Here is a 14,342-nt window from a genome sequence, read left to right as displayed (position 1 = left end):
GTGGGAGCGGTACTGTTAGACTTCAGTGCTGCCTTTGATGTTATTGATCACAAATTATTATTGGAAAAACTTGTATGTTAGGGTTTTGCACCATCTGCTTTATCATGAATAGAAAATGATGTATCCTACAGAACACAAAGAGTTTTCTTTAATGGAAGCTTTTCTGACACAAAACATTTAGAGTGTGGAATTCCACAAGGAAGTTCGCTAGGCCCTTTATTATTTTCAATTTTTATTAACGATCTTCCACTTGCTTTTAAAAACGCTAATGTGTCCATGTATGCAGATGATACAACAATATACATGTGTGCAGCTACTATTAATGAAATAACTGCAACACTCAACAAAGAGTTGCAGATAGCACTAGAATGGGTTATTAACAATAGATTATTCCTAAATATGTCAAAGACTAAGAGCATTGTATTTGGTACAAATTATTCCTTGAGCTCTAGGCCTCAGTTGAATTTGATGTTGAATAATGTAGCTGTTGAACAAGTAGAGGAAACAAAGCTTCTTGGTGTATTCTTAGATTGTAAACTGTTGTGGACAAGACATAAAGATTATCTTGTTGCGAAGATGGGGAGGAATATTTCTGTTATAAAAAGATGCTCGGCATTTTTAACACCACACCTAACCAAACAAGTTCTGCACACTCTAGTTTTATCACATCTTGATTATTGCCCAATGATATGGTCAAGTGCTGCAAAGAAAGATCTAGGAAAACTGCAGCTGGTTCAGAACAGAGCAGCTCGTCTTGCCCTTCAGTGTCCACTTAGGTCTAATGTAAACAACATGCATGTTAAACTCTCCTGGTTGAAAGTTGCGGAGAGACTTTCAGCATCACTCCTGGCTTTTGTCAGAAACATGAATGAATTAAAAATTCCTAATTGTTTGTATAGTCAACTTACATTTAGTTTTAACACACATAAATACTCCACTAGACATGCCACTAGAGGTCTTTTTAAAGTTCCTAGAGCCCGAACACAATCAATGCAACGTACAGTATTGTATCGAGGGATGGTTGCTTGAAACTCACTTCCAGCAGAGATTGCCAAAGCGCCTAATATATCAAGTTTTAAAAAACAAGTAAAGGATCATCTAAGTGCCCTAAGACTGTAACTATATTTTTGTACTTAGTTTATGTATAGGAATATTGATATGTAAACAAAGATGTTGTAAGATTTAATTTTTACTATGCTCTGTGTTTATGTATTTAATGTGATATCATATTATTATCAGCATACATGGAAAGGAAAATGTATATCTGCAAGGAAAAGAATACTAGCTATTCTGCTCTTATTTTTTTATATTCTATGACTGTTTTGTCTGAAAATGTTTTATTTCTTTTTTTGTGGTTTTGTTTGTTTTGTCTGAAAATGTAGTTTTATGTTCTGTGTGGACCCCAGGAAGAGTAGCTGATGTTCTGCATCAGCTAATGGGGATCCTAATGAAATGAGATCAAATCAAATCTTTCATTAGCCATGTAAACAGCTCAGTCGGAATAATGTATTTTCCTGAATTACGGCAAAAACCGGAATATTATGTGCATGTAAACGTAGTCACCAGGTGAAACCGAGTTACAAAGGACAGCAGCTGACCTAACATCTAGTCTCGCATTGCCAGCTCTATCTTAACAGCGCTAGGAAGGTTTGGCTAGTATACACAGCATTCGTGGATAGGAGAATAAACGTCAGGGGTTGCTTGCATTTCTTTAAACCAATCACAATGCAGGTATGGTGGCTCTGCAGAATAGTCTCGTGAAAGAACTTGTTTTGGTGGAACGTTTGCACCACGCAAAAGAAAACGCCATATACAATATTAAATTAAGTGAACTGTTCACACAATACAGTAACGGGAGCTATTTAAATTAGCTGGAAACAACTTTTGAACGTGCACATGTTCCACCAAAACAAGTTCCTTCCCGAGGCTATTTTGCAGCGGCACCGTTGCGCCTCCCAAGACGATTGTGATTGGTCTAAAGAAAATGCCAATAAACCAGAGCATGTTTCTCTCCCATCCAGGAATGCTGTGTGGACTAGCCAGACCCTCCTCTGCAGCGCTGTGGAGGAAGGTCTGGCAAAGCGAGACTAGTGTTTCCCCTATAACTGTACAGGCCTGGCGGGCCACAAGGCCAACAGGAACCCCTGCCACACCACAAAAAAAATGTTTAATGCCAAACATTAGGCCAAATATTCATTCTGCAGCGGCTCACTGCTACGAGTCACTGCACGAGACAGCAGTCTGTGGCTAGTTCACATCTGTAACAGCAGGACAGTCAAATGTGTTATCTAAACTACTAACGTCAGTTGAACAGGTGAAGATAACGTTGTCTGTAACTGTAAAGCCTACAGGTAGTCTGGCATTGCCAGACCTATCTTCACACTGACGCATTCCGTGTTTTAAACTGAGCTAGACTAGAGAATATTCGCTTAAAACAGATCGGTGATTCCGTTTTGCCCTCGTTGTTCTCCGTGAAGTTTACTTGCTGCTCGTAAGGAAATAACGCGAGTAACAGGTGAACAAGCTTTAAGAGTGACATATTTCCCCCGCCCCTCCGCCAGGCTAAAGCAGTCAACCTATGGGAAACACTGATTGTAATATCCATTCTGTAATAATCCATCCTGAATTCTTGTGTTTCCAGGGAGACAATGGGCAGTCACATAAGTTCTGTGCATCAGATGCTCATCCTCCAGACTTCTACAGCTATAGCAGAACTCTCCTCCTGCACTTCAAATCTGACACCTTCATGATCGGAAATGGCCTGAGGTTCACCTATCAGATCGCCAGTAGGTACCTGTAGTACACCTGTGGCAAGATGAGAAGCAAAACATAAATATCAACTAATTAAATGTGTACAAGTTTGGTTTAAAAAAAAAAAAAAAAAAAGAGAATTTAATAATCTTTGGGACCATTGACCTAAACCGTGGCTAAACTGTATGGAGCTAAAAGAGTCTCAATAAAGATAAATGCACACACTACATTCACATATGCACACACAGGATTCATACATGCACACACATGATTCATAAATACACACACAGGATACACAAATGCGCACAAAATTCACAAATACACACACAAAATTTAAAAAGCACAGAAGATTCACAAATGCATACAAAATTCAGAAATGCACACAAAATTCAGAAATGCACACACAATTCAGAAATGCAAACAACATTTACAAATGCACACAAGATTCAGAAATGTTTTTCTGATGCACACACAAATATATCTTGATTTACAAACTGCTTGCAGTCTGTGAACTTCACTGCATTTGTGTGTGAATTTTGAGACTGCCCTGACTTGGCTCGACACACAAATGCCTTTTTTTAAACAGGGAATGATCTACAACCAATCAGATGTATCTCCCTTGATTAAGCCAATCACAAGAACGCACCCCACGTGGGGGATTGTTTACTTATAAGCCAATCACATGAACGCGTTCACACAGCGCTATATGAATGTGGGTGGAGTCATCCATTCTCGTAGTAATTCACGTTACGTAATGTTTTGCTCAACTTTAGGAGCTCCACACAGTCTGACGAGAAAGCGGCAAACTCCATACCCAGTGAAAGTCACCATTTCTCGGTTATTGGACGACCGGGGCTCGGGGCTCCGCGGCGCTCCGGAGCTGGCTGGCTGCCAGCTGCCGGCATAACTTTCGTATATTTACAGTTTGAATTTCGTCATGCCACTTATAGAACATCTACCCCAAGGTCTCATAAAGCTACCTATGGTGTCCGATTTCAATTTAATCCATTTTGTGAACATTGGGGATCTCCTTAGGAGGAGCTGCTAGCTGGGCTAGCTATGTGTCCCATTTAATCCTATGGGAAAGATCGTTGCTACACTTTCGGCATAATTTTCGTGTATTTACAGTTTGAATTTCGTCATGCCACTTATAGAACATCTACCCCAAAGTCTTATAAAGCTACCTATGGTGTCCGATTTCAATTGAATCCATTTTGTGAACATTAGGGGTCTCCTTAGGAGGAGCTGCTAGCTAGGCTAGCTATGTGTCCCATTTAATCCTATGGGAAAAATCGTTGCTACACTTTCGGCATAATTTTCGTATATTTACAGTTTGAATTTCGTCATGCCACTTATAGAACATCTACCCCAAGGTCTTATAAAGCTAACAATGGTGTCTGATTTCAATGTAATGCTTTTTTGTGAACATTAGGGGTTTCGTTTCAGAGGTCTAAGAGGAGGCTAGCTAGCTCTCATTGATAGAGCTCCATCCAGCCGCAGGCTCTATCAATGAGACTCGCGGACAAGAGGCGTTTATTTCCATGATCGTTTGTTTAAATAACTCAACACACATATCCATTATGAGATTAACTGGAACCTGTGGTAAGAGATTGCGGGCGTTAACAAGCTCGCTGACTGCGCTCTCACTCACACACAGCGGCCATTTAGCAGGAAGAGAGGAGCTGCAGGCCCTGGAGCTCTGTCAGGGCAGCGGCGTTTGGTAGTCCATTAACCCAAAAAACGCTGACTTTGCGCGGGTATGGAGTGCCGTGGGCTGCCAGCTGTGACGGAGCTCCATCTACCTCCCAGCAGGCCGGGCGGCGAGGCAGCAACACAGGCAGCACCGGCCACTGAACTCCCGACACACAATCGGACAACATTTGCAATTAGCCATCAATTTTCGTAAAACGGCCCATATTTGACCTCTACATAGTTGATTTCTCGCCTAAAATGTTGTCAGAAGTGAATTTAATGATGAATAAGATGGTGAAAATTGTTAAAAATGTCTCATTGGTTGTTGCTCCGTCTACAAGTTCCGAGTTGGCAGTGGGCGTGACTTATAAGTTCGACCAATGACTCCTACACCACATTCATATAGCGCTGTGCGAACGCGTTCATGTGATTGGCTTATAAGTAAACAATCCCCCACGTGGGGTGCATTCTTGTGATTGGCTAAAACAAGGGAGATATCTGATTGGTTGTAGATCATTCCCTGTTTCCCTGTGTGTCGAGCCAAGTCAGGGCAGTCTCAAAATTCACACACAAATGCAGTGAAGTTCACAGACCGCAAGCTGTTTGTAAATCAAGATATATTTGTGTGTGCATCAGAAAAACATTTCTGAATCTTGTCCTGTGCATTTCTGAATCTTGTGTGCATTTGTAAATGTTGTTTGCATTTCTGAATTGTGTGTGCATTTCTGAATTTTGTATGCATTTGTGAATCTTCTGTGCTTTTTAAATTTTGTGTGTATTTGTGAATTTTGTGCGCATTTGTGTATCCTGTGTGTGTATTTATGAATCATGTGTGTGCATGTATGAATCCTGTGTGTGCATATGTGAATGTAGTATGTGCATTTATCTTTAATGAGACTCTTTTAGCTCCATAAAACTGTCTGCCAATGGAGAGAATATTCACAGCTTCCCATCTGTCAGCACCGCTTTACTGACACACTCAGGAAATTCCATTTCAATTTAGTTGGGTCTCCTAAATTACAAAAGAAAATACATTATTTTCCTTTTCCCATAAGTGGCGTCGATCCATGCAGATAGTTTTGGTTTCATTTTCCAGGTTGTGAGATATCTGGCTCTGAGATGTTTGTCTTCAACCCAATACAATGGAGGTTAATGGGATTTTATTTGTGCTGCTCACAGCATTTGACAAAAGTCAACATCTCTTTCCAAAAATGGCATCTATGTTTCTCTAGATAATCCACAGAACACACTGTCACAGTTTTCATTGACTCCTTTTCCCGAAGAAATAGTCCCAATGAACACCGCACACCGGGTTTTTATTTTGGTCAACATTGAAATAGGGCTGTCAATCGATTAAAAAATGTAATCTAATTAATTACATACTCTGTGATTAATTAATCGAAATTAATCACATACATAATTAACGGTGCCTGAACCGATACTTTTTAAGAAAGTAAAAAAAGAAAAGAAAAAAAAAGTCGGTGACATTAAATTAAATTAAAGTCAAAATTAAATGATTTAATAATAATGTATAACAATAACTTATTTCACTAGTAAATTGCTGTTGAACGACAAAAACAACCACCAGATGGGAAAAGGACATTTACAATAACTTCAAATGCACCACGAGGCTGTAGTTTACCAGTTTCATTGAAAGCACAGTCTGTGTTGTTTTTCCGACGGCAGCTGCATTGCATACTGTGTTGAATCCTCTACAGTAAAACACAGTCAAACTTTACACCGTTTAGCGTTAGCTGTCAGCATTTTAACTGTGTTTAATCCAGCTACTAGCTAGCAGTAGGCTAACGTTAGCTACTGTCGAGTATAGTGTTAACTAGCGTCACGTGCAGCGGTGTTTGTGTTGCCTGTATCGTTTGTTTCAGAGCATCAGAGAGAAGCGCAGACATATCAGTGGCACCAGATTTCGGTAGCCAGGGTTGGCAGGAAGAAGATTTTTAAGTAAATGTTCCAATTAATGATCCAGGCAGCACATTCTCGTCTCCCTCTTTCATTTTACAGTCGAATGGTGGCTAGAACAGCTCCGGGTCAAACGTCAGTATGGAATGGATTAATCTGCATTATTTTTTTTAACGCGTTATTTTTTCTCAGATTAATTAATCGAAATGAACGCGTTATTTTGACAGCCCTACATTGAAATCACGATAATTTAACACAAATACTCATTGACTTTTGGAAAGATGTTGCAATTACTTTGCAAATATCAGCAGAAAACTGCACTTTAAAAAATGTTTTCGTTAGGAGCTGAAATCGTAATAGCGATTCAAATTTGATTAATTGCACAGCCCTATAAAATAGTAGCACACGATGGGTACTGAGGGGACATGGTTCCAGAGCAGTGCTCTGACTGGGTCTGTGGTGATGATTTCCAGGCTGTAGCCGGACCTATGAACAGGAGTACGGCTACCTGAAGAGTCCGGGCTGGCCCGACGCCTACCCCCACAACCAGGACTGCACCATCGTCCTGAAAGCGCCCCAGAACAGCTACATCTCCTTCTTCTTTGACAGTTTCGACTTGGAGAGCCATAGCCAGTGTGGATTTGACTACCTGGAGGTAAAACAACCAGCACACACGCAGGAACATATTTAAATAAAGTATGTAATCAAGGTTTTGTTTAAACGCAACGAGCTCTGCTCCACTTTATGCAATATAATCAGAAAAGGTCTCATCCTGGTTGTAAGCACACATCCAACGTGCTCACCTCAAGAACTGTTTTCTTTTTAAATAGAGGTAACTACTTGAATAACGAATAGATTTAATTGGTCAAAACTTTTAATGATTTGATATTGTCAAAACAATTCACTTGTGGGTGTTTTTTTTTATGCGCTACAAGGCCAAACTCATATGCACAGGGATGTCCATGTACTTTTGGCCATATAGCAGGTCTGTATACATTAAAGGGATACTTTGCCGATTTTCAGCCAACTTTGTATTATAATAATGTGGGTAGTATTATTATTTATGTTTATTTGTATAAGGACAAGTATGTAGCATTGACGTACGCCACACACCACAGCATGTATAGCCTAATTTAATAAGCAATGCACGTCACTAGATGGACCCTTTTTTTTAAATACAATAACTCAACACTTACATAAAAGACAGTAGAGAAAAAAAACTCATGAATAGATACATAGCTTAAAATGCAAAAACTCACAAGACAATACAGACAAAACAATACAAAACACAGACTAATACAATAAATCACCATACAACAGGAGCATCAGATTATTCATGACTGCTCCCTCTTCAAAAACACATACATAATAAGTATGCGTAAATAACCAATGTCAAACTTTCCTCCGTCTTACCAGCATCCAGATCTCCCTTCTCACAGGCCAGCATAAAGCTGCCGGCGGCTTTCTGGTGGCTCTGGGCCTGTTGCTCCAACTACAGAGTGTACTCCTGCATAGAGACACAGAAGCTGTGTTCCGAACCGTTCCCTATCATTGAAATAGTGCACATCGACATTTTTTTTGTAGTGGTGTTTGAATTCTCCGCGGTTAATTCCATTCACTATATAGTCCAATATAAAAAATACCCACAATGCACAGCTAATTTGAGTGTACATACGATGTACCCTACATTTTACTCCTGTATACCACAATGCGGTCGTGTTCTCCCGGAGGAGAAGAAGAAGCAGAAGCACCTGCGACAACTAAAAAAATGGAGCAGACTTTAGTTTTAAACAGTGGAAATGTAACATGCAACTAGTGTTGGGTGTAACGCGTTATAGTAACGTAACTACTTTTTCGGGTAAAAAGTAGTGTAACTACTACTACTGAAAATTTGGTAACGAAACTTTTTCAATTCGGCGCAACGTTACTTTTCCCAGGGACAGATTTGACAGCGATACTGCCTTCTCAGCTGCGCCTGCAAGCTCACAAGCTCCACACGGGACGTGACAGAGGCTGGTAGCAGAGTAATCGTGGCAAGCGAGAAGCAGCCAAAGCTAACTTTTGAGAGTGTTTTAAGCTTCGTGGCTTTTTGCTAGTTGGCGCTCTGAGCCAGGCAGACACAAAGCTGACAACCTCACAGATGGAGATGGGCTCATACATACACACAGCAGACCGCTGTGGACTTGTGTCGGTTGCACGGACGCAAGGATTTCCAGAAAAGAGGCTGCATGTGTCTACGACAATGCACAGACCATCGTGGCTGCGCGACCGGTACAAGTCAATACAGACATTAAATAGTATACACTAACACTGTGTAACGCCGATGACCTGTCGCATTCAACCCGCGCTGGACTCGTTCATAATGAATCAGCCGTCACTCTGTGAGGAGAGAATCCAGCCTGCAGTGTAGTTCAGACACTTCACTGATAAACCAGAGATTGGCTTTATGGTCAAATATAGCTTTTGTATAATTAACTTCAGTCTCTGCCAGAGACCCCTGCTTTTAAAAGTAATGTAAAAGTAACGAGTAAAGTAAAAAGTTACTTTCCATAGGGGGTAACTAAGTAAAGTAACGGATTACTTTTTTAAGATGTAACGAGTAACGAGCAAACACTACTATTTAAAAGTAACTTCCCCAACACTGCATGCAACATATATAATGTACAACCTTTTACTATTCTCCTGAGTGCTCGCTTTGTTTCAGGGACGTATAAGAAGTCTTTTTGTTTCGGTTTGTTTACATGATGCTGGGCACGCCCGCCTCCGTCACGCAAATATCAGGCGCATCTGCTGACGCAACCATATTTTGTGTCCAAAGTGTCCGAAATCTGGTTTGGTCCTTCCCTATATGCAGTAGTTCACTATTTAATAAACACTATAGGGAATAGTGAGTGAATGAGGGCACGGATTGGAACACAGCTAGTGAGTATAGAAGCGGCTCAAGAGTCCCTCTCTCTCTTTCTCAAACTCAGACCAAGATTAAACTATAAGATTAGTCAGGGCTGATCAAATATAAACAGAAAAACACATTTTAGGGCACTGTTTGGCAGTAATACGGGAGTTTGTGAACAGGAAGTAGGTGCCAAACTATGTTCTATTTAGTTTCTACTGACCGCCAGAGGCGGTGCTTTCAGCACCTGGATATCCATCGCACGCATGTGCAGGTCGAGTGTTTGTATCAACAAAGTCACCTGTGACCTGGGTGACGTATGCCCTGTGTATGCACAAAGGGCAGGCCCACCCAGGAAGTGACCTCTTGCATCTTCTCGTGTTGGTAAGCAGGTTTTCGAGTTTCAAACAGGCTTTGGCGTCGCTGGGAATCTTCTTACCCAAACAGGGTTGGAGCTGTGAATTTACGCCCTCCAAAAGACTGCGACTAGCCACCTTAACACGATTGCACTCATTACATAAGGTAAGACCGATTTTTGAGAAAGAGTTAACATTGTGTTACGGCCACGCCGCTTGGCCGACTTGTAGTCAGCTGTGTCGGTGTTCACGCCGTTTCTGAGAAGGGCGAAGATACGGGGAGATTCCCTCCCTCCTTTTCTTGTAACGGAATGCAGTAGTGGTCTCACTTTGACTGCGTTCGTTCAAATTCTCCTGGTCAGTCATCGGAGGTTTTGTTTTTTTTCAGTTGTTGGGTACGCGCTCATAAGTTAATGGCGCGGTGAGTATCATTTACTAGTTATTGTGGTATTGTAGTGGTTAACGCTGTTGGGCTGCTGGCCATTTAGGTTCAGCTTTTGTTTCTTTGTTAAGACGCTATAGCGTGAGATAAGGTTGGCGTTGGCGGCGCGTGCTCGTAGCGTAGCCCCCCCGTAATTGAGTTGATTAAGAAGCGGCCCTTTTGCCGCTGCTATGGTTAAATAGGTCTTCCTTTGTTTGACAATCGTGGTGCATGAGTGTGCTGGCATGTCACAGTTAGCTCAGCCAGCTACACACACACACACACGTTCACTTGAAGCTTATTCATTAAATTATTACCATCATTGTAGTAAGTGCAAGTTAAGTTCATTTGTACACCACATTTAAACACAGCTTAAGATGACTAAGTGCTATAAAAGAACTTTAAAATGAAATTAAAAAGTACAATACACACAAATATATATGTCAACAATAACTGATATGGGACAAAGCACAGAATATATATATGACAATAGATTGAAAAATGAATGGGCCAAAAAAGGCGAGTGAATAAAAACGTGTCTTTAGTCCTGCTTTACTACTGTTATTAACGAGCTAACGCTAGCTTGTCATGCTTGTCAAGCTGGATAACGAGTAAACACCACACCAGCACCAGAAGAGGGACGTTACGTTCCTCACTTCAAAACGGAACAAAAGTAGGATTCTGTAGTGACTTTACCCTGCTGTTGAACTCCCTTCCGCCTCATCAAGGACTCCAACATGTTTACGTTTTAGGAGGTGCTGAATCATCACCGTGGTGCGCCTGTGCCATGCCGTGTCGCTTTTGCTTATCTTGCAATTAACACGTTTTTGATTTATTTAGTGTGAATGCTCCCACACGTTGGATGACTTGGGTCGTACTGATTTCTCTGCCCTTACCATGTGTTTCAGAACAACGTTAAGGGTCCGGTCTTTCTCCGTATTTCCTCTACCCCCGCTCTGCTCTTTTTTCTTCTCTTTCGCTCCACGCCACTCCGCACCGCTCCGCACGGCACTCAACTCAATTGCTTTTATCTCTGCGACTGAGTGCCGTGTCGCGCAACACAACGAATCGATAATGAAATTCGTTGCCAACTTTTTAATAATCAAATTTTATCGATTCGTTGTTGCAGCCCTAATATAGTGACATTAAGTTATTTTCGCCTTAAGACAGCAGGGATTGTCTACATCATATTGTAGCGTCGCTGTCAACAATAACGCTTAACCACGGTGCAGGCTGCCTGCTTGCAGCATGAGTGAAGGCGCAGCTAGACAGTCATTGACAATTTTATGACCTGTGTTGACTGCCGGGCCCCTCTTGAGCCAGATGATGGCCACGACAGATGTCCTTCCTGCCTTGGCATTGACCACCTACGACATGGGCTAACAGAGCTGGCGTGCATGAATTGTGTGTGCCTAAGCCTGGCGGTGCGGTCAGCGAGACTGGCTCAGCTAGGGAGGACCACTGGGGCTCAGCGGCCTCCGCCACACAGGGACAGTCCTCCACCCCCTAGTCCTCACAAGCATAGACGGACTGAGAAATGTGGAAATCCTAGTACAGCCAAACGTAAAAAGGTTGCCCTGTCACAAAAGGTGGACAGTTTGACGTCTGAATTTGCACAGATTAAGGCTCTCCTTCAGACATTACAGCCTTCAGGGGCAGGTAGTGGTCTCGCTATAGCCCGACGGTCACCACCGCCTCCAGTATTATCACTGGCATTCGAAAGCCAGGAGGACGATGTCCTCTCCACTAGGGCTTCGGAGAGCTTCACTCTTGGCCAAGTGGAGTATGTAGAGGAGGTGGGTGACGGGGCAGGCCAGGCCTTCAGCTGCTCTCGTCCTGGCTCTCGGGACACAGGCAGTGAAAGGGATGGCTGAGAGCAGCCAGACATCGGTCAGGCCTATTTTGAAGGTGGCAGTAGCGCACCTTGGGTTAGATGAGGCACCGGTCGTAGTACCTCCTCAGAGTGCATTTTTTAAGACGCCTCCACTTCCTGGGTGGGCCTGCCCTTTGTGCATACACAGGGCATACGTCACCCAGGTCACAGGTGACTTTGTTGATACAAACACTCGACCTGCACATGCGTGCGATGGATATCCAGGTGCTGAAAGCACCGCCTCTGGCGGTCATCCGAATCTCATAGAACCGCGGTTACATTCGTAACCATCGTTTTGTGTATTGTGAAAGTGGAGGCTGAAAAAACTCAGATGAAAAAGTAAAACTAGACAGCGCTGATCAAATGAAAAAAGGTTTTCGTAAACATATTTTAGCTTACCATTTAAATGCTATACGAGATTGTTTGTTACCAGCCGGCCGCCATATTGATTCCGTGACGTGCTCACATTGTGTCACCCACCAGCGGGAGTGTTTATTGGTCCGGCCCAGTGCATTCTGGTAAATTGCAGATTTTTTACCTTTTTGAGCAAAAAGTGGAAACCCTTTCTGACTCGTTTTGGTTTGGAATCTGCGGGTTGTGTTGCAGTCTCAACGGCCGCAAACAGAGACCTTTGGCAACACCGACACTGACGCCAACGTTTCTCCTCCTGATTGGGTCTTATCGTTCATGACGTCTCGTTCTCTGAGACTAAAGCTACTAACGTTACCATGGCAACTACCAGCAACGGGTGGAGTCTCCACGCTGCCTCCTGCTTATGCCCAGTATACCAGAATGTTAATGAGATATGAGGTTTGGGCGTGTTAGTTTAAACGGAGATTAGTTCTTCTACTGGAGATAAAAACACTTGCATGGAGATCACTTTTGGCTCAAAACTCAAAACGTAGCGGTGGAGATGTATCCTTCGTAAATCACAGCACTAGGATTGGTCATCGAAAACTGGTTCCAACTTGGAATCATTTCAAAAATTACGATTCAAATGGAATAGTTTTTTCATTGCAATCATTTGGAAAATGTGGTTTTGAATTCAATCATCGGTTCCAAATTTAACACATGCAAGTTTTGGTTTCCTTACTGTACTTCCAGGCGCTACTTGTGTTGCAGCCACGGAGCACAGTAAGCGGCGCTCTAGAGTTTTTTTTTTTTTATGTTGAAAAAGCCCTGTAAAACTTAAATCACCATTGAATCAAAATACAATGTTCCTCTTATCTGTGAAATAAGCATGTGACCCCTTTTGAACTCCACCCTTTAAAGCAGGGGTGTCAAATTCAACTTCACTGAGGGCCACACTGGACAATAAGAATCACATCAAGGGCCAGACACGTATAGTTTATTGGCTTTTATTTCAACTAATTTTTTTTTTTACCTTTGTTTGCATATTTCGTCACTTTTGTCGCTTTTTTGTAATTTTTGTTGCTTTTTTCGACTTTTGTTGCATTTCTGTTGACATAAAGCCCTACAAAAGTCAGTAAAAAAGTTCCTTAGCCATGATTTACTAAATCAAGCAAAACAATGATTACATTTTTAAAAGCTGCCGACTCACCAGACTTTCCTGTCTTTTTGGGTTTGGTGCACAACTAGGCGGGCCAAAATGTATTGTGAACCTAATTTGATATGTGGGCCGGATCAAAATCTGCAAGGGGTCAGATTTGGCCCGTGGGCCTTAAATTTGACACACATGCTTTAAATAATCAGAATCAGGTATCCATAAGAACCGGAACTGAAAGGAAGAATAGGAATTGGAATCAGAATTGATCAAATTGAAAGGATGCCCAACCCTACACAAAACTCTCTGTTGTCTCTCAGATCCGTAATGGCAGCACAGCGGACTCACCACTGATTGGTCGGTTCTGCGGCAGCACCTTGCCCAGCCCCATCTTCCCACAATCCAACCAGCTCTACTTACGCTTCAAGAGTGACTTCTCCAGCACCCGTGATGGCTTTGAGGCCACATGGACATCCTCCCCTCACGGTGAGCTGAATTATGTGTCTTATGTGGTAGTTGTTTTTGAAATATTGAATCTTTTTCTACTTTTTCCATGGTCATAACTGCTTGTAATAATACTGCCTGGGATGAGTAGAAATGTCTTACTGTTTGCTTGCCCTGTTTTTTCTCTCAGCTGAAGTGTCTTTGTTTAATATGTTTGTGTACCAGGTTGTGGTGGTACTCTGTATGGAGACCATGGCTCATTCACAAGTCCCAACTACCCAGGCACCTATCCCAACGGCACCCACTGCGAATGGGGCATTATGGCACCCAGAGGTCGTGTGGTGACCATCACCTTTGCCCAGATCAGTATTGATGACCCTGGAGATTGCCAGAACAACTTCTTGAAGCTGTATGATGGCCCAAACACCTCCTCGCTGCCTGTTGGACCTTACTGTGGATTGGTACGTAACCCAAGAAAGCAGTTACTACTTCAA

The 14,342-nt window shown here is 42.3% G+C and overlaps 1 protein-coding gene and 1 long non-coding RNA gene across 3 annotated transcripts in view; one reads left to right on the top strand and one right to left on the bottom strand.

The window, feature by feature from the left end:
* cubn (cubilin (intrinsic factor-cobalamin receptor)) overlaps window positions 1-14,342 on the top strand; it is a 143,487-nt gene that overhangs the window by 105,682 nt on the left and 23,463 nt on the right. For both annotated transcript variants that reach the window (XM_031300163.2, XM_035998238.1), the window contains exons 63-66: window positions 2,642-2,786; window positions 6,834-7,015; window positions 13,725-13,890; window positions 14,074-14,309. In XM_031300163.2, the coding sequence (XP_031156023.1) occupies window positions 2,642-2,786; window positions 6,834-7,015; window positions 13,725-13,890; window positions 14,074-14,309 (729 nt within the window). The remainder of the gene's footprint in view (window positions 1-2,641; window positions 2,787-6,833; window positions 7,016-13,724; window positions 13,891-14,073; window positions 14,310-14,342) is intronic.
* Window positions 11,218-13,253, bottom strand: LOC118494369. Its single transcript, XR_004896498.1, has 3 exons — window positions 12,994-13,253; window positions 12,007-12,008; window positions 11,218-11,228 (listed from the first exon to the last, which is right to left on the bottom strand). It is a non-coding gene; the product is annotated as an uncharacterized LOC118494369 (long non-coding RNA).

Source organism: Sander lucioperca, chromosome 23 (assembly GCF_008315115.2).
Source record: "Sander lucioperca isolate FBNREF2018 chromosome 23, SLUC_FBN_1.2, whole genome shotgun sequence".
Classification (NCBI taxonomy): domain Eukaryota; kingdom Metazoa; phylum Chordata; class Actinopteri; order Perciformes; family Percidae; genus Sander; species Sander lucioperca.
Note: the sequence above shows the minus strand (reverse complement) of the source record. Positions and strands in the feature narration are given on the sequence as shown.